The 18,582-nt window shown below is 45.4% G+C and overlaps 1 protein-coding gene across 3 annotated transcripts; it reads right to left on the bottom strand.

The window, feature by feature from the left end:
* Nucleotides 1-35: 35 nt before the first annotated feature.
* Nucleotides 36-17,917, bottom strand: GGA2 (golgi associated, gamma adaptin ear containing, ARF binding protein 2). Of its 3 annotated transcripts, XM_060786438.2 has the most exons (15): nucleotides 16,671-17,917; nucleotides 14,598-14,682; nucleotides 12,921-12,996; nucleotides 10,733-10,831; nucleotides 10,498-10,621; nucleotides 8,723-8,826; nucleotides 7,020-7,100; nucleotides 6,708-6,839; nucleotides 6,358-6,439; nucleotides 4,544-4,651; nucleotides 4,189-4,296; nucleotides 1,748-1,855; nucleotides 1,422-1,591; nucleotides 597-707; nucleotides 36-341 (listed from the first exon to the last, which is right to left on the bottom strand). In XM_060786438.2, exons 1-15 carry the CDS (start codon nucleotides 16,711-16,713, stop codon nucleotides 231-233), a joined length of 1,542 nt encoding a protein of 513 aa, XP_060642421.2. In that variant the 5' UTR covers nucleotides 16,714-17,917; the 3' UTR covers nucleotides 36-230. The 3 variants fall into 3 exon arrangements, with proteins under 3 accessions (XP_060642421.2, XP_067316637.1, XP_067316638.1); XM_067460536.1 differs by lacking the exon at nucleotides 1,422-1,591; XM_067460537.1 differs by lacking the exons at nucleotides 12,921-12,996; nucleotides 16,671-17,917.
* Nucleotides 17,918-18,582: the final 665 nt, after the last annotated feature.

Here is an 18,582-nt window from a genome sequence, read left to right as displayed (position 1 = left end):
GATTAGTGGAGGAACAACATCCAGCAGCCCTTCGATAAATGCCAAATGCCTCTGTGGAAGGGCTTGTTTTTATCAAAAAAAATTGTACTGATTGGTTTACAGAAAGAGGATGCAACCATTGCAAAAGGCTTAGTGCATCTGGAGTGAACAGATGGGCACAACGTCCGTGGCAGAGGCCCCGATCCGGTCTGAGGCTTGAGAGTGTCCCAAAGGCCACCAACTCTCTGTTTTCAGTTCGAAGCCCATAGATCTTCATGAGGAAAACTGGACACTTCTCCAAGTTTGCTGTGGGTCTCTCCATTCTGGGTGAACAGCAATCGATATCTCAGCCGCAAGGGAGCCTAAAGGGAAAAGAAAGGGAGGCTGATATTCAGTGGTCAAACTGGTACAGTAGCCGTCTGGATGGCTGAACAAGCAGTATGTTTCCTATATTTTGAATTCCTATGGGCCTGCACTCTTTTAAACAGATCTCATTTAGGTGGGCTTATCCTCCTATAAGGGGGCGTATAAGCACCCCCTAGTGATCCCCAGAATGCAAGTGGAGCAGACTGAGCACAGCATCATCCACAAGCCCCCCCCCCCAACTGGACACTTACCTTTTGTGGGTTGTTCAGCAGCAAGACTTGGGAGATGACCGTTGGAGGCAGAAGCGGGTTGAAGGCTGGCAGCTCTGAGCCGGTTGCTGGCTGCAGCTTGATGGCCATCGACTGCAATCCATATAACAGAAAAAGGAAAAGACAACGATGGTCACTCATGTGCACCGGTTTGCCAAGGGACAGGCTGGGGTCGGGGGTCAGACACTAATAACAATAATAATAATAGTCACGATAATAATAGAGTAGGCACTGTTGGCACCCCCTGGTGGCACAGTGGGCTAAACCACTGAGCTGCTGAACTTGCTAACTGAAAGGTCACCAGGTCAAATCTGGGGAGCAGGGTGAGCTCCTGCTGTTAGCCCCAGCTTCTCCCAACCTAGCAGTTTGAAAACATGCAAAGGTGAGTAGATCAATAGGTACTGCTTCTGTGGGAGGTTAACAACGTTTCATGCAGTCATGCTGGCCATATGATCTAGGTCAGTGATTCTCAACCTGTGGGTCCCCAGATGTTTTGGCCTTCAACTCCCAGAAATCCTAACAGCTGGTAAACTGGCTGAGATTCCTGGGAGTTGTAGGCCAAAACACCTGGGGACCCACAGGTTGAGAACCACTGACCTAGGTGGTGTCTACAGACAACGCCGCCTCTTGGGCTTAGAAATGGAGATGAGCACCACCCACAGGAGTCAGACACAACTAGATTTACTGTCAAGGGGAAATCTTTACTGCTACCTTTCCCTATTCAAAACACAATGTCAAACCAAAGGCAAGGGCCACTGGGATTTTTGCATTATGGGGTCTCCCTACTCCAATTCTGAATCCCTGTACCTTGGGTACAGCGGCCTGGAAGACGATGCCTTGGACCGGATGGGGTGCCGTGCTGAGCAGGGAGAGGACCAGTGGCCAGACAGAGGGGAGGCCAGGGAGGGGCGCCCGGGAGAAGTGGAGCAGGGCCTGCAGGCCATTACCAGCAAATACAGTGACTGCAGGGATAGCACCTGTTCAGAGGTGGAAACACACGCAGTAAATAAGACCAACCCCAAAGGAAGACGTTCAACCCTGGTAGCCTTTTTCTTCATGGACAACCTATTTGGAGCTGTGAGGCTGGTCAGGGCTAAACCCAAAAGTGTGCTGTACCCTCCCTTCTCGCTTACTCAGAGTGATAGACTCCAGTGGGACAAAGAGGGTGGCCAACGAATCGGGGCTGGGCAGTGGAGGTGTCCCTTCGGAGACCCTGCTGGACAATGGGCTGCTGGGAAGGTCTAGTAAAGAGACAAACACAGAAAGAGTTAAGAGTGTGGCCCCAAACACAAGGCCGTATAATGCAGTTTCATAATGCTGTCAAACTGCACTGCATAGCAGTGTAGATGAGGCCTGCCACTTCTTCCCAATAGAAGTGTCACTTCCCTCCCCATCCTTGAAACCCACTTCCACATTTTCAGGTAACATTTTGCATAGATTGATGCCTTGGGACGCTCTTTGACCCTTCTTCCCAAACCTTCTTCCCAAACCTTGCTCCCTCCAAACCCCACAGGATCTGGGGAAGCCCACAGGGATGCAGACAGAATATGGGGGGAATACAAACAGATTTCTATTCAATGGAGGAAATGGGACCAAGTTGGGTTTTATCCTCTGGCTCAGCCACAAGGAATAGGTGAAGCTGGGCTCTCAAGGGTCTGACACCGGAGAAAGGCAGCTTCTTACATCCCAGTGCAGAATAATGATAATAATAATAATAAAACTTTATTTATACCCTGCTCCATCTCCCCCAAGGGGACTCAGTGCGGCTTACATGAGGCCAAGCCCATCAATGAAGTACATACATCATAAAGCAAAAACATAACAATAACCAGAAAATAAAATACATAAAATCCAAAGAAATACAATAGACGACAACAGACAATATAAAAACATGCAATTAAAAACAGAGGATTTCACTGGGCAGGGCCACCTTCAAGGCTAAAATTTTAAAAAAAACTCTGGGAGATAGGACAGTGCAGGTCATCAGGATGAGGATCCGAGAATGAGGGAGGATTCAATTGCACGAACTATAAATAAAGTGCTTCTAAGGATGTTTAGTGCAAAGTTTGGTCAGGGAGTTTCTTACATTCAATCACTGAAGGCACATTGGAATAGCCAGGTTTTCAGGTTCCTCCTGAAGATTGTTAGCGTGGGGGCTTGCCTAATATCTCTGGGGAGTGAGTTCCAGAGCCGGGGGGCCACCACAGAGAAGGCCCTTTCCCTCGTCCCGGCAAGTCGCACTTGAGATGCGGGCGGGAGCGAGAGAAAAGCCTCTACGGAAGATCGAAGAGATTGCATGGGTTCATAGATGGAGATACGGTCGCGCAGGTTGGTGGGTCCCAAACCATTCAGGGCTTTGTAGGTCAAGACCTGCACAGAAGGTCCCTGGTTCAGTTTCCAAAAAGAAGTCCCCGGTGGTGCAGTGGGTTAAACCCTGTGCCGGCTGAACTGGTTGACAGAAAGGTGGCTTTTTTAATCTGGTGAGCGGGGTAAGCTCCTGTCTGTCAAGCTCTAGCTCCCCATGTGGGGACATGAGATAAGCCTCCCACAGGATGGTAAAATATCAAACATCCAGGCATCCCCTGGACAACGCTCTTGCAGACGGCCAATTCTCTCACACCAGAAATGACTTGCAGTTTCTGGAGTCACTGGTGACATGGGAAAAATGTTCCCAAAAGGAACCTCTCCAGAAATAGACCAGAAAGGATCTGACCTGAATCGCAGTTCTCAGCTGGTAATAATGGCTCTCAGTGTAAAGGCAGATTCACTGTTCCACAGGAGCAAAAACAAAGCGTGGTCACGAGGTTTGCTTGCCTCACCCATCACAGACCCATGACTCAGACAAGCAGCATCCTGGTCTGAGATTAGACGGTTGTAAAATTACCCTGTGTTTGCTGTTTAACTGCCATCTCATTGCTGCTGGAGATGGGTTTGCAGGAGAGGAAAGTCTGAGCCATTGTTATGAGACAAAGGGCTTTCCTCCTTTCCCACATTGGTAAGAAAAGTATGCACACTCCCCACGGCACCCATGAGCCCTGGCCCTGGCCCTAACACTCACCGAGCAAATGCCTCGATGAGGAACCCAGGTAAACCAGCAAATGTTACCTCTAGTGTAAATTGGGTAACAGAGAAAATAAGAGCCCTGAGTAAAACTGAACGAGGCAGGATGCCCTTTAACGGATGGAAAAAGTTCTGGCCCTGGCTGACAGAGACCACATCTGGGATCACCTGAAGGATTGTAGGTTTTATAGATAGATAGAATTAATACAAAAGAAATTTTTGAAAAGATTGATATATGTTAACTGAGATATAGATATCTCAATTTACAATTCTGTTAGTAACTATAACTGTATTTGTAATTTAAACCAAAGAAGAAAGAAAAACTGTGACAAAATATCACAACAGGTTTTGTAACTGTAATGATTTAGAAAATGTAAATGTTGCGAACATTGTAAATACTTCAAAGCTAAGTATGTCTCATTTGATTGTAATTGTTAGCAAATGTGTTTGTAGTACATATTTATTATAATAAAAATTACTTATATATATAAAAAATACTTATACCCACACTCACCGACAGACATCAGCTCCTCATCCAGCGAATGGGCAGAAGGGGAGGGTGGGATCTGCTCTGGACCCTGGTCCGAGAAATCAATTAATGGGAAGCTCTTTGGAAGCCCAGCTGGAATAGAAACCAAAAGGAGTTTTGAAAAGGGGGTCAAAGACCCATCCCAGGAGGAGAGAAGTGGCTAGGTTGCACCAAAATACAGAATGATTGGCACGGGGGGGGGGGGGGGGGTCATTTCTCCATTTTGGATAGCTGACCACTTTTCCCTCTTCCACATTTCACAAACAGCCCACTTCATGGCCCTGTTTTGGGGAGGCATCCTGCAAGAGAACCACCAAACTGCTCTTGGCAGAGGACCTACCAGAGGTCTCAGCAGATCTTGGCTCAGGATCCCTACATCCAGATCCCACAACCTGATTGTATAAAGTGAGTCCTTGAATGAGCCGGTCATTTGCTTGGAGAATCTCAGCTACGGACAGAAGCAGAGAGACGGTCCCTCAAGTGTTTACATCTCAAAATGATGGCATCTCTCAGCCTCATCCCTTCAATGTGGGTTTCCTGCATCTCCAGCAAGATGGAAACCAACGTGCCAAAAAAAGGGAAAGTTATTGGCTAAAAACCAGAATTATTATTGTTATTGTTATTATTATTATTTGAAACACAACAAGAGGAGTCCACAGCAAACAAGATCACTCTGCTGGCTGTTGTACTGGATCACACGTCGGACACTTCCCAAGTGTCTAGGACTGTATGATGTATCGGGGAATAATGCGTGCAGATCCCAGTAAGGTGACCTTCTGCAGCTGGCAGATGGTAATTTTGTCAACGCCGATTGTGTTAAAGTGCAGGCCAAGGTCTTTAGGTACTGCACCCAGTGTGCCGATCACCACTGGGACCATCTTTACTGGCTTGTGCCAGAGTATCATTATTATGTATACCCCACTTTATCTCCCTTGCAGGAGACTCAAAGCAGTTTGAATTTTTCTCTTTCTTGTTTCCATTGGGTTTGTAACGTAAGGGAGGTGACAGGACAAAAAGTCATTCAGTTCATACTCGTCAATACAGTTTTAGTGGCAAAGGAAGGGTCAAAGAAATTTGCTGAGGCACAAGGAGGTTGTAGCTAAGCACAGTTATATAGCTATGGCCTCTTCCTGCAAACTATACATTAAAAACACATTTTCAAAAGCAGCATATTAAAATGAACCCCTGATTTAGCTGCAGTCCTGCCATTCTACTTCTTGACTTTTTCAGATCAGAATCCAGGCAGCTAGAATTCTAAGCCAATCACTGTCCATGTACTGTCAAAGGCTTTCATGGCTGGAATCACTGGGTTGCTGTGAGTTTTTAAGGCAGTATGGACATGTTCTGGTAGCATTCTCTCCTAACATTTCGGTCAGCATCTGTGGTCGTCATCTTTAGAGGTTCTGTTGGCAGTGAGGCAAGTGTATATATATATAACTGTGAAATGTCCAGGGTGGGAGAAAGAACCCTTGTCTGTGTAAAACAAGTGTGAATGTTGCAACGAGCAAGTTGGAATAGCATTGAGTAGCCTTACAGCTGCAAAGTCAATCAGGGAGGATATTTCCACAGAGGTATCCTGTCCTTTTTGGCCAGGAGGCATCCTCTGTTTGGGGGCTGATAACTAGGACTTGCTTGTCTCCTGTTTCTGAGTGGTGTTCATAATTTACTTGATTCTGGTATTTTTTAATACTGGTACCAAGATTTTGATCATTTTTATAGTTTCCTCTTTTCTGTTGAAATTGTCCTTGCACTTGTGGATTTCAATAGCTTTTTTGTGTAGTTTGACATAATGGTTGTCACAGTGGTCCAGAATGTCTGTGTTCTCAATAATATTTTGTGTCCAGGTTTGTCATGTGCTCTGCTATAACTTTGCAGCTTCGTGGCTACCCAATGCTATTCAAGCTTGCTAATTGCAACAGTCACACTTGTTTTACACAGACACTTGTTCTCCCACCCTGGACATTATTCCACAGATATCTATACACTCCACTTGCCTCACTGTCATCACAACCTGTTAAGATGCCATTAGCCACAGATGCAGGAAAAATGTCAGGAGAGAATGCTGCCAGAACCATGGCCATACAGCCCGAAAAACTCACAGCAATCCAACTTCTCATGTATTTCTTAAGAGTTCCTGAACTATCCCCATCTTACCAAGGGCCTCTTCATCCTCCACTGTTTCGCTGGCCACCCGGAACATCAGGGGCTTCAGCTTCTCACATTTGGCATGAAGTTCCTGCGGAAGGAGGGAGACAGGGCATGCAAATGCTTGTGGAAGGTCAACTTGGAGCAGAAGGCTCTCTCCAAGCTCTGCCACAAAGCCTCATTCACTGAGACACAGGCTCAAGGCAAGGAAGAAGCACTTTGCACATGCCCAGAGGCAAAGGCAAACCCTAGATTGCAGGGTCTGGGTACGCAGAGGTGACTCTGTCCTTCTTTCCCATGCGCATACATCAGATATGCCTCCAAGCATCCAAAATACCACGCATCGGAGAGACTCTCACCTGCAGAGCCTCCATGGCCGGCTCTTCCGTTGCCTTATTCCTCCTCAGCATCTCCTCCAGAGCCACAGCGGAATTGTGTGCCTCCTTGATGGCATTCATGCGCCTGGAGACCTTGGCAGACTTCTCCTGCTCCTGAATGGTCCAACAAAGCCCATTCCCAAAGCCCCCGTCACCAGGACAATAGGGCAAACCCCAGGATCATACAAATGGTCCCATTTTGGCCACTTCCAGCACTCCAGGAGTTAAGGCCATGGTGCAAGGGCTATACATTGTAATGCATGCCCTGGCCTTTTGGTGGCAATGCCTACATACCTCTTTGATCAGCCCCTTGATCAGCCTATTGGCCGCCTGCAGATCCTCCGGATTTTTGCTTTTCAAGAGCCTGGCTAAGAGCTGTAGAAAAAATAAATAGTAGTAGTAATCTATGTATATAATAAAAGTCAGTGTTCATATGCGAAAAGAGGGAGGGCGGTGTATGGATATAGCAGCGTTCTGATTGGCTGGCACTTTCACAGGCCACTGTGATGTGCATGTGCAACGGACCTGGACCAAACTTGGCACACATAACCCCCATGGCCCCTTCTGTGTCTTTGTGTGGTTTGGGGGAGGTGGGCCACGGATTATGGGATTTGTAGTACCTCAAAACACTTGTGCAACCATAGACCACTGTGGCCCCCACCAATGACAAATCAAGATCAAACTTGGTACACAGAGCCCCCATGACCCACTCTACATCCTGGTGCAGTTTGGAGGAGGATAGACCATGGATTATGGGACTTGCAGTACCTTTGCTCTCTTCCTGAGACCACAGGGACAAATTGCCAATTACCAATAAAGACTAAACTTGGCACTGAGAGCCCCCATGGCCAACTCAACATTTTGGTGTGGTTTGGGGGAGGGCAGACTATGGATGATGGGACTTGCAGTACCTTCACTCACTTTCTGAGACCACTGCGACCCTCATCCAATGACTGATCAAGACCAAACTTGGCACACCGAGCCCCCATGACCCACTCTACATCCTCATGCAGTTTCGAGGAGGATGGCACATTGATGATGGGACTTGAAGTACCTCCACTCATTTCCCGAGACCGCTGCAACCCTCATTCAATGACTAATTAAGACCAAACTTGGCACACAGAGCCCCCATGACCCACTCTATGTCCTGGTGCTGTTTGGAGGAGGGTGGACAATGGATGATGGGATTAGTAGTACTTTCAAACCCTTCAGTTCCCACAGACCACTACGATCCCCAACAAAGACCAAACTTGATACACAGAGCCCCCATGACCCGAGACCGCTGCAACCCTCATCCAATGACTGATCAAGACCAAACGTGTAACACAAAGCTCCCATGACCCACTATACATCCTGGTGCAATTTGGAGGAGGATGAACCTTGGATGATGGGACTCGCAGTACCTTCACTAACTTCCTGAGACCACTGTGAGCCACTTAAATAAAGACCTTTCTCTAATAACCCGGGCAGTGCCAGGTCCCCAAGCTAGTAATAATAATAGAGGATTTAACGATTGAACTGCAAAGACTCTGGCACAAGCCAGTAAAGGTGGTCCCAGTGGTTATCGGCACACTGGGTGCAGTGCCTAAAGACCTTGGCCTGCTCTTGAACACAACTGATACATCATATAGTCCTAGACACTTGGACAGTATCCGAAGTGTGATCTAATACAACAACCAGCATAGTGATCTCTTTTGCTGTGTACTAATCTTGTTGTGTTTCTAGTAATAATAATAATAATAATAATAATAATAATAATAATCCATCTGCAATCAAAGAAAAGCTGCATTTTGCATCATTCCAGTGTTGAGTTGAACCAGCTTTGGACTATAGGGATGATGATGATGATGATGATGATAATACAAGTTTTTGAAGAAGGTGGCTCAGTTTCAAATATAATCCTTTTGGTACCGTCACCTGAGTTTGCTCTCAGAGCGTGATAATGATGATGATGAAGACGACGATAAAGACACCGAGCAAAAGGCAGATGAAATTACCTGGGATTTCTCATTATCAGCATCAAAAATGGACCCCGTTGGTCTTGGTGAAGGAGGAGGAAGGATTCTGTCCTCTGGCAATTTGGGGTCTTGCTTTACAATTCCTGGACGAAAGAAGATTTAGGTATTACAGATGGAATTGCACTCTTAACATGCTCATCCAGCCCCAGAAACAACAAACTCAGATGAGCAGGATTAGCAGCAGGAGGCTGATTCAAAATATATCCTTTTTGCATCTAAAATACAAAGACAAGGTCAATTAATGCTGTGCCAATGGCACCAAGCTCATATAGCCGAACTGCATGAGAAGTCACCATTGCAGGAGCTTTGGAACTCCTTGCCACAGGAGATTATCAAAGAAATTGGGGCTGTATATCCATTCTTCCACTCAAGAGGTTCATAAACAGAAGCTTCACAATAATAAACATCGTAATCATAATAATTTTGTTTCTTAAACTGCCTCTCCTTAAGGCTTGGGCACAACATAGTTTAAAAAACACATAATTATAAAACATTATGTAAAATACATATAATGTATTTCTATGGAATACATATATTAAAATAATCCTGGCATTCAGATTGGGTTGAACATTATTATTATTATTAATAATAATAATTCAGCACTTTATCTCTTCCAAAGGAGACTCAGAGTTTCAAGGTTGGGAGCTGCTTTCATTCTCCATCCAGAGATAAGAGCAGGATATAAATCCAAATATAATAATAGGTAGAGGTAAAGGTTTTTCCCTGACATTAAGTCCAGTCATGTCCAACTCTGGGGGTTGGTGCTCATCTCCATTTTGAAGCGGAAGAGCCGGCATTGTCCGTAGACACCTCCAAGGTCATGTGGCCGGCATGACTGCACGGAACACCATTACCTTCCTGCTGGAACAGTACCTATTGATCTACTCACATTCGCATGTTTTTGGACTGCTAGGTTAGCAGAAGCTGGGGCTAACAGTGGGAGCTCATGCTGCTCTCTGGATTCAAACCTGTGACCTTTTGGTCAGAAAGTTCCACAGCTATTCCACAGCTTACCCCACTGCGAGCTCCATGATATTATAATATCATTATCATTATTTTAGTAGTAGCAAAAAGTGCTGTCATCAATACAGAGCAGCAAACACTTTTAAATTCATCAATAGGTGAACAGTTTTACCACCACTAGAACAACATTAAAATTAAAAACATGAAAACTCTACCAAACTCTTAACAAAGCTTAAGGGAAAGTGGTTTAAATGATCTTGGTCTGCAAAAGACACATACTGGAAGCCTGTTTTTAAAAGGCAGTAACTTGCAGATATAGTGGTCTAAGGCCCTGTCTGCACTGCCATATAAAATCCAGATAATATGCTTTGAACTGGATTATATGGCAGTGTAGATTCATATAATCCAGTTCAAAGCAGATAATGTAGATTATCTGCTTTGATAATCTGGATCATACAGCCGTGTAGAAGGCACCTAAGACAATAGCTGGAGTCCAGGTTTGGAATCCCTGCTTGGCCTTGGAAACCTTGGACAAGTCACACTCTCTCAACCTTTAATGGAGACAGTCCCTTTTGGACACAGCGCTCCTGCATAAAAGAGGACCCGCAAAGGTCTCAAAAAGGTTGGATAAACCTCCTTAAGGCTTCCCCAAAGCTGCGGGAGAGTTCCTTCTGCTCCTTCTCTAAAGAGGAAAGGAGCAAAGCGAGCGACCGGAAACCTCTGGGTCAGGCGCCTTGTGGCCAGAGGCTATTTGTGACTGAAGAGGGAAAGGAAAATAAGAGAATGCAGACCTTGTTTCTTCAGCATCTGATAAGCGTCTCGGATCTTCACTTCCTCAGGAAACCAGACAGTCCAACTGAAGAGGGTCTCCACGATGCGGGACTTGACTTGCTCTGTGGACCAGGAGCCCAGATACTGAGAAGGAGAGAAGGTCATGCTCACAGGGCGCATCTACACAATGGAAGGAAGGCAGTTTGACCCCACTTTGGTCCTCTATTCAGCCTTCCATAGGGCCCCTTGGCTCACCTTTGGGGAGAGGACTTTGATCAGACCATTCAGAAAGCGGAACTTGCCCATTTCGTGGTGGAAGGCCTCCCCGCAGTGGTTGACGCACATTTCCAGGACCTTGGAAAGAAAGAAAGAAAGAAAGAAAGAAAGAAAGAAAGAAAGAAAGAAAAGTCTTGAGACAAATGGGATGCATTGGCCATGTTTCAAGCAGCGTGCCTCAGCCCATTGATGGCTATGGGGGCCACCCTTTGCAACGACATCGCATCACTTTCCTTCGGCCTCCCAGAGTGCATCTACACTGTAGAACTGATGCAGTTTGACACCACTTTAACCACCATTGGGAGTTGCAATTTGCACACCCCCAAGAAGGCTTGAGACCTTGCCAAACTATAGATCCCATTATTTCACAGCATTGAGTTTCGGCAATGAAAGTGGTGCCAAACTGCATTCATTCAATGTATTGTCGAAGACTTTCATGGCCAGAATCACTGGGTTGTTGTAGGTTTTTCGGGCTGTATGGCCATGTTCTAGAAGCATTCTTTCCTGGCATTTCGCCTGCATCTATGGCAGGCATCCTCAGAGGTTGTGAGGTCTGACCTGCCATAGATGCCGGCAAGACATCAAGAGAGAATGCTTCTAGAACATGGCGATACAGCCCAAAAAACCTACAACAACCCTGTATTCACTCATTTTGCTTTGCAGATACATCCCGCCCCCATTCACCGCCTTGCAAAGGATAGCATTATATGTTGAAGTGCCCTTTGTATAGTGACCTCAGAGAAAGATATTTGAAACTCTTGCTGATAAATGAAAACGGGAACTCTTGTGGAAATGTTTCAGTTTTTGCTGAGTGACTCAAATGAATATGTAACATATAAAGTGGCTCTTTTTTTGCTTTGACTGCAAAAAATAAAAAAAAAAAGACCAGAAAGATAAAACTGCCATCAACTGCCATGGAGACTCAAAAGGCTAATTTGACCCTCCCTTGAAAATGTTTCTGTAATTATCGATGATTCGCATTATTTTGGCTCTTTGTGTGAGCATGACGATGGCCTTCGTATGTTGTCTTTTGTTTCCTGTTTGCTTTGAGGGAACTATTCTTTGTATGTAGTGCCTTTCTGTCTTTGGGCTTGTACAATAAAACTATTTGATTGATTGCAAAGGATTGCAATAGCTCTGAGCAGAAATGTCTGCAGATTCTTTAACCTTTGTGTGGAAGGCACCCCAGCCATCCAGATGGCTATCAGCACACTGTATGCACACAGAATTTCCAAAACTAACTTTGGAGTGAGCAAATTAGAACTGTGTTGTCAAAGGCTTTCATGGCTGGATTCACTGGGTTGCTATGAGTTTTCCAGGCTGTACGGCCATGTTCCAGTAGCATTCTCTCTTGATGTTTTGCCCACATCTATGGCAGAGATCCCCCAGAGGTCGTGAGATCTGTTAGAAACTAGGAAAGTGGTCTTTATATATCTGTGGAATAATGTCAAGGGTGGGAGAAAGAACTCTTGTCTGTTTAAGGCATGTGGGAATGTTGCAATTGGCCACCTTGATTAGCATTGAATAGCTTTGCAGCTTCAAAGCCTGACTGCTTCGTGCCAGGGGGAGTCCTTTGTTGGGAGGTGTAACCTGTATTACAAAAAGCCCTCTAGAATCAGGACAGTAAATAAAGAGCAACACTAAAAAAAAAAACCCGGAGAATTTCAGGCAAGAAACAACCAGGGCCAGCTAACACCTCCCAGTGAAGGATTCCCCCCAGGCAGGAAGCCGACAGGTTTTGAAGCTGCAAGTCCATTCAGTACTAATCAAGGTGGCCAATTGCAACATTCACACTTGCCTCAAACAAACAAGAGCTCTTTGTCCCATCCTGGACATTATTCCAGAGGATATACATACATACACACACACACACACACACACACATATATACATACATACATACATACATGCAAACATACATATATATCCACCCTACTTGCCAAGTTTCTAACAGACCTCACAACCTCTGAGGATGCCTGCCACAGATGTGGGCAAAACGTCAGGAAAGAATGTTTCTGGAACATGGCCAGACAGCCCGGAAAACTCACAGCAACCCAAATTAGAACTGTTTGATCTACTGGATGTCATTGTCAGCATCTTGAGGTACATCTCATTTCTTTGGGGTCCCAAGAAAGCAGAGAAAGCTCAATATCGTGGTGCCACTTACGGTCAGGGCTCGGAGAGCCTCTGCTTCCTGTGGCGACTGGATCTTATGTTCCAGCAAACGGAGGGCAATGGAAGGGCTGAGAAAGAAGAGAAGAGATCCACATCAGAGGTTGGAGCATTGCAACATGGTACTGGCTGCATTGGGAAAACCACCAGCATTTCTTCTTCTGTATTATATCCTTCCAAAATGGAAATTAACAGAGGAACTGGCCAAAGCCACTTCTATCTAAGGAAACCTTCATGGGGTTGCCCTTAGTGGAGAGGAAGACGAGCAATGCATTTGGAGCCTCTGCTTGTTATTGTTGCTGAAAGACATTAGCACCCAAAACTGTGAGAATAAACCCTTCACTTGATCTCACTAAGGCTAAGGCTTGATCTCACTAAGGTTAGATCTACTTTCCTATATCCCAGGATCTGATCCCAGATTATCTGCTTTGAACTGGATTATATGAGTCTACACTGCCAGATAATCTGGGATCAGATCATGGGATATAGGGGTAGTGCGGAAGGGGCCTGAGCAACACTCCTGTGTCCGTTTTGCAGAAATCAACTTCAAGAAAACATACTTTGGGAAATATCATATATCATCATCCATAGTGGAATAATAATAATAATAATAATAATAATAATAATAATAATAATAGCAACAACACTCTATTTATATTCTGCACTTTTTCCCGAGGGGACTCAGATTGGATTACAATATATAAACAGACACAGGGAAACATTCAGTGCCTTGTTACAATGACATACACTGAGACACAAATACACAGACAAATGCTTCTTTCATTTCCGACTCTGGAAGCAGTGCTCATTTCCGGTTCCCGGAGAGGTGCTCTTTCTTCATTTCCAAGCCAAGGAGTCTGTGTCTGTAGACACTTCTTGGTTGTGTGGCTGGCATGACTGCTTGGGGTGTCTTTTTGCCTTTTCCTGCCAAAGTGGTACCTATTGATCTATTCACATTTGCATGTTTTCAAACTGCTGGGTTAGCAGGAGCTAGAGCTAACAGCGGGAGCTCACCCCATCCCGTGGATTCAAACTGCCAACCTTCAGGTCAGCATTTCAGCAGCACAAGGTTTTAAAACATTGCACCACCATGGCCCTTTCTACTCTTGAGCCCCTTCTACACTGCCATACAATCCATATTATCAAAGTAGATAATCCACATTAGCTGCTTTGAACTGGATTTTATGAGTCTACACTGCCATATAATCCAGTTCAAAGCAGACAATCTGGATTTTATATGGCAGGGAAGAAGGGGCCTTGGTATCTAATCCAGGCCAAGGTCCTTTGCCAGCCTCCTCCGCTACTTTTTAAAGACAGAATATCTCCAAAGAGCCAATTCCATTCTTGCAAATGGCTACAAAGAGATTTTCCTTGCTCTGAAGGAAGTGAAGTGTGGCATATCAAAGCCGCAGAGTTGACTTCCCTTTTGAGAACAGACTCTCCACTGTGGGATTAATGCAGTTTGATACTACTTGAATCGCCACACTCAGCACTATGGGATTATGAGAACTGCACAAAAGGTCTTGAGCCTTCTCAGCTGAAGAGTGTCAAACCACAACTTGGTTGCACCGAATCATGGCACTTATAGTGGCATCAAACTGCACTCATTGCACAATGTAGATGCACCCCTGGCTATTTTAAATGAGGGTATCCAAAGCCTTGCTCTCCTCACCCATCAGGTTCTGCATTGACCTGGTCGCTGAAGCGCTGCATGGCCTCCCAGTTCTCTTCGGAGTTGCCAGGGTCAGTGACTTTATCTGCCAAAGAAGAAAAGGTGTTGCAAGTTTATGGAGGAAGAGGCGATAAATGACGCATTTACACTATGCAACTAATGCAATTTGGCACCTCTTGAGTTAATATAACTCAAGGCTATGAAATCCTGGGAGTTGCATCTTGTTCCAGTTCTCAGCCTTGTCAAACTGCAACTCCCAGGATCCAAAAGGGCAGTGAAAATGGATCCAAAATGCAATCCTTCTACAGTAGAGATGCACCAAAACAATTTCCTCTAGATCAGGCATGGTCAAAATTTGGCCCTCTCCAGGTGTTTTGGACTCCAACTCCCACAATCCCTAACAGCCTCAGGCCCCTTCCTTTTCCCCCTCAGCCGCTTAAGCGGCTGAGGGGGGAAAGAAAAGGGCCCGAGGCTGTTAGGAATTGTGAGATTTGGAATCCGAAACACTAGGAAGGCCAAAGTTTGCACATGCCTGGTTTAAGTTGAGGGGAATGAGATTCCATCAAAACATTACGAAGAACATCCTGATTGTAAGAACTGCCTTGGAGTCTCCTTCTCTGGAGATTATGAAGCAGAGGTTGGATGGCCATCTGTCAGGAGGGCTCTGATTGTGCCTTCCTGCATAGAAAATGGGGTCAATCTGGATGGCCTTTTGGATCCCTTCCAACTTTAGGGTTGTAGGGAGATGGAAACCTCTTTGGAGATCTTTAAGCAGGGTCTGGATGGCCATCTGTGAGGAATGCTTTCATTGTGCTTTCCTGCCCAGGAGAAGGGGATTGGATTAGATGGCCTTTGGGGTACCCCAATTCTTAAGATTGGGACTGTGTTGCAGTCTCCTTCCTTTTCTGGAAGTTTTGAAGCAGAGGCTGGATGGCCATCTGTCGAGAGGGTTTGGATGGTGTCAGACTGGATGACCTTTCAAGGATGTTTCTATAGTAATATAGGGTCCCCTGATGGCATAATGGGTTAAACCCTTGTGCCAGCAAGACTAAAGACCGACAGATCAGAGATTCGAATCTGGGGGGAGCGCGGATGAGCTCCCTCTTTCAGCTCCAGCTCCCCATGTGGGGACATGAGAGAAGCCTCCCATAAGGATGGTAAAACATCAAAACATCTGGGCGTACCCTGGACAATGTCCTTGCAGAAGGCCAATTCTTCCAGTTCTCTCACACTGGAAGCAACTTGCAGTTTTTCAAGTCGCTCCTGACACAAAATAATATTTATTTATTTATTTATTTACGACATTTATATGCTGCCCTTCTCACCCTGAAGCGGACTCAGAGCGGCTTACAAGATATATATACATACAATACATTATATTATTAGCATAGTACAATATCAGTATTATATATTACTATACTGTACTATACCATTATATTGTAATATTATTAGTAATATTACATGTAATATAAAATACATAATTATAATATCATATTATTATTAGTAGCATTATATTGTATTACATTGTAATATTATAAATATTAAATGTATATTCAATATATTTTATTACATTATATTATATTATTAGCATAGCACAGGAGACAAGGTGGAACTGTCCCCTGGCCCCCTCTCTTTTCACTCTGCCCCAGAGCAGCAGTTGGTGCTGGGGGGAGGGAGTCCCCAACTGATGACATTTATATGACATATACATTATAATGACAAAATGTATTATTTGTTTACTTTTATCCTGCCTTTCTCCCATGAATGGGACTCAAAACAGCCAACCTACAATCCTAGGATTCTTTTATGGCAGGAGGGGGTTGGACTGGATGACCTTTAGGTGCCCCTTCCAACTCTAGAATTCTAGTTTTCTTCAATGGGAGGGGGCCCAAACTACCAGAAAGGCAATGCCATGGGATCCTGCTGGGGAGATTCTGTGGCCCTTTGAAGGAAGGGCTGGAACTGTGAAACCAGGATGCAAAGGAGAGAGGAAGGAAGTCAAGGGGCTCAGGCTCCCTTTCCACCCTCCAAAGGGGACCCCAGGGTCTCTGCCCATCCCTTCCTGAGACTTACGCAGCAGGAGCTCCAGGGCCCCTGGAGGAGCCGCCCGAGCCATGGCTCAAAGAGGAGGAAGAGGCAGAGGCAGAGGTCAGCTGCCCTCTTGGGCCCAGACTGACCGCCCACTGCTTCTCTGCCCAGCCCTTCTTCAGGCGGGGCTTCCAGCTGCCCAGGAAAAGCACTGGGCAGGCCCTCCTTCTTTGGCAAAGCAATGCGGAAGTCTCTGGAGTCACTTTGAAGGCCCCTAAGAGGCTTGGTTTCCCCTTTCCTTCCTCTCCAGGTGCATCACAACTGACTTTTGGGAGGCCATCCCTGCTTTCCAAGGCTGCCCAGTCAAAGATTGGACCAGATTCCTTTTGGGTCAGGAGCTGATTTGTGATGGTAATGGTCCCTTTCCTTTCATCATCCACTCATTTCACTCTCCAGTCTCACTTTAATGGCCCAACAAAGTGGTCCAGTTCCTGAACTTTCCCTGCAGAAGTTGGCCTTTGGGTTGCTCTGAATTTTTAGAGCTCTATGGCCATGTTCCAGTATCATTCTGTCCTGATGTTTCACCTGTATCTGTGGCTAGAAGTATGTTGGAAGTGAGGCAAGTGGAGTGCATATATACCTGTGGAATGTCCAGGGCAGGAGAAAGAACCCTGGAGAAAGAATCAGGGCCAGATAACATTTCCCAACAAAGGATTCCCCCAGGCAGGAAGCAGCCAGGCTTTGAAGTTGCAACGCCATTCAATGCTAATCAAAGTGGCCAATTGCAACATTCACGCTTGCCTTGAACAGACAAGAGTTCTTTCTCCCACTTTGGACATTCCACAGATATATAAACCTCACTTGCCTAGTTTCCAACAAACCTCACAATCTCTGAGGATGCTTGCCATAGATGTGGGGTGAAATGTCAGGAGAAAATGCTTCTGGAACATAGCCATACAGCCCGGAAAACTCACAGCAACTCAACTCTGGTCTGTTTAAAGCAAATATGAATGTTACAATCAGCAAGCTTGATTAGCATTGCGCAGCCATGAAGCTGCAAAGTCAATCACTATTTGCATAGTGGTAGCCTGGCTGTTGTTGCCTGGAGGCATCCTCTGCTTAGGTGTTAATTGGCGCTTGATTGTTTGCTGTCTAGTCCCCCTGTTTCTGAGTGGTGTTCTTTATTCATTGTCCTTGGTTCTGATGGGGGTTTTTTTAATACTGGTACCCAGATTTTGTTCATTTTGATCAATTCCATCAGAAAGGAGGAAACCCTGGAAATGAACAAAATCTCGTTACTAGTATTTTAAAAAAGCACCAGAATCAAGACCATATATAATGAACACCACTCAGAAACAGGAGAACTCCAGACAGGAATAATTCATGGGCTAGTTAACATCTCCCAAACATTGGATGTCTCTAGACAACAAAGGCCAGGCTACCTCCATGGAGATGCCCTCGCTGATTGACTTTGCAGCTTCATGGTTTCTCATATGCTAATTCAAGCTTGCTAACTGCAACATTCACACTTGCTTTAAACAGGGTTCTTTTCCCCACCCTGGACATTCCACGGGTATATATATATGCACTCCACTTGCTTCATTGCCAACAAAACCTCTGACGATGCCAGCCACAGATGCAGGTGAAACATCAGGAGAGAATGCTACTGGAACATGGACATACAGCCCAAAAAACTCACAGCAACCCAGTGATTCCAGCCATGAAAGCCTTTGACAACAAATTGGCCTTTCTTTCTGCTGAATCCACCCCCAATGGCAGATCCTTCCTCTCCCTGCACTGCATCAATATGGCTACCAAAACAAACCCTTCTCAATACTGAATGCCCTCCTTGTAAAACTAGGGAAGGCGGCCCAAGAGAGGGTTTCGTTTGGCAGGGCAGAAGAAAGGCAACATCAATATAGCCCAAATCCATATAAATCAAGAAAATTGTTTTCCT

This window comes from Anolis sagrei, chromosome X, assembly GCF_037176765.1.
Source record: "Anolis sagrei isolate rAnoSag1 chromosome X, rAnoSag1.mat, whole genome shotgun sequence".
NCBI classification, from domain to species: Eukaryota; Metazoa; Chordata; class Lepidosauria; order Squamata; family Dactyloidae; genus Anolis; species Anolis sagrei.
Note: the sequence above shows the minus strand (reverse complement) of the source record. Positions and strands in the feature narration are given on the sequence as shown.

What these genes read in the sequence shown, in the direction of transcription:
- GGA2 (XM_060786438.2), bottom strand. Translation starts at nt 16,713, where the DNA reads ATGGCTCGGGCGGCTCCTCCAGGGGCCCTGGAGCTCCTGCTGC. An exon ending in GTCAATGCAGAACCTGATGG is followed by an intron (nt 12,997 to 14,597) that starts GTGAGGAGAGCA and finishes CTTCTTTCTCAG; the next exon opens with CCCTTCCATTGCCCTCCGTT. An exon ending in TGAGGAGCTGATGTCTGTCG is followed by an intron (nt 1,856 to 4,188) that starts GTGAGTGTGGGT and finishes TCTCTTTACTAG; the next exon opens with ACCTTCCCAGCAGCCCATTG.